The following is a 940-nucleotide window of genomic DNA, read 5'->3' as shown; positions in this document are numbered from 1 at the left end:
CTGGGGGCGCGGCGTCCGGTCCCCAGCCCCGGGGGTGGAGCTGAGCGGCGGTCACAGCCCCCAGGGCCCCCGTGGCCGCTGGCAGCTTCCAGAGCAGGGACCAGGCCGCTCTTGGGTTCGATTAAATGGTGGTTTCTTGTATGAATGGGATGCCTCGGTTCCCTTACTGAGTTCTCACAGGCTGGGCCAGGAGGGTGCAGGCCTTTGAGCTGCCCTGCGAGGGGGTATTTGCGCTCTCGGACTTGCTGGAGGAGGGAGGACGCTGCCCCGACCCTCTCGCTTAGCTCCCTGCCACCTCTTTCTCCCCCAGCCCTGCTCGGCTCCTGCTGCCAGTCCGAGCAGCCTTGGCAGGTCCGTGCAGCACGCTCAACCCAGGGCGGCGGTAGGGGCTTCTCCCCCAAGCCATGACCGAAGCAGACGCGAGGGGGAGTCACAACTAGGGTCTATTTATTGCTTTTGGAGGGGATGAAGCAGGGCTCAGTCCTCGTCTCCGGCCGGCTGCTCGTAGGCATCCATGAGGAACTCGGTGCCGGCTACCAGTGACCCAGCCAGGATGGCAGTGGACACCCAGGGAGGCTCGGCCAGGTGGTTGGCAGAGGGGTTCAACCTGCAGAAAGAGGGTAGCTGAGCTGGGCACGGAGCCCTCTAGCCCAGAGCAGCCTCTAAGAGCTGGGGCTCCCCCAGCCCCAGGACCCCTGGCTTCTCGCCCCAGCTGGGGGTGAGACGGGCAGTCGGGGCACTGACATGCCTGGCTCCGGCCCTGGGGCCTGCTCGCTCACTCACCAGGCAGCGACGTTGGGGGGCAGCCTCCTGCGCGCCTGGTGCTTGCAGTGGCACTGGCGGGTGCAGGCCCTGCCAACGTGGAAGGGCGGCCAGCGGGACATGGGCAGCTCCGGTGCCTTCTCTGGCTCCCCGGGACCTGGCAGCTCCGGCCCCTGCC

At 67.6% G+C, this 940-nt stretch overlaps 1 protein-coding gene across 1 annotated transcript; it reads right to left on the bottom strand.

The window, feature by feature from the left end:
• Window positions 1-30: 30 nt before the first annotated feature.
• Window positions 31-934, bottom strand: GGN (gametogenetin). Its single transcript, XM_025213091.1, has 2 exons — window positions 784-934; window positions 31-607 (listed from the first exon to the last, which is right to left on the bottom strand). Exons 1-2 carry the CDS (start codon window positions 882-884, stop codon window positions 478-480), a joined length of 231 nt encoding a protein of 76 aa, XP_025068876.1. The 5' UTR covers window positions 885-934; the 3' UTR covers window positions 31-477.
• Between the last annotated feature and the right edge of the window lie 6 nt (window positions 935-940).

The sequence above is a fragment of the Alligator sinensis genome, unplaced genomic scaffold (genome assembly GCF_000455745.1).
Source record: "Alligator sinensis unplaced genomic scaffold, ASM45574v1 scaffold1667_1, whole genome shotgun sequence".
Classification (NCBI taxonomy): Eukaryota; Metazoa; Chordata; order Crocodylia; family Alligatoridae; genus Alligator; species Alligator sinensis.
Note: the sequence above shows the minus strand (reverse complement) of the source record. Positions and strands in the feature narration are given on the sequence as shown.

Excerpts from the sequence above, each read along its gene's own strand:
- GGN (XM_025213091.1), bottom strand. The coding sequence starts at position 884 with ATGTCCCGCTGGCCGCCCTTCCACGTTGGCAGGGCCTGCACCCGCCAG. Across the intron at positions 608-783 it reads CCCCCCAACGTCGCTGCCTG|GTTGAACCCCTCTGCCAACC; the intron begins GTGAGTGAGCGA and ends CTCTTTCTGCAG.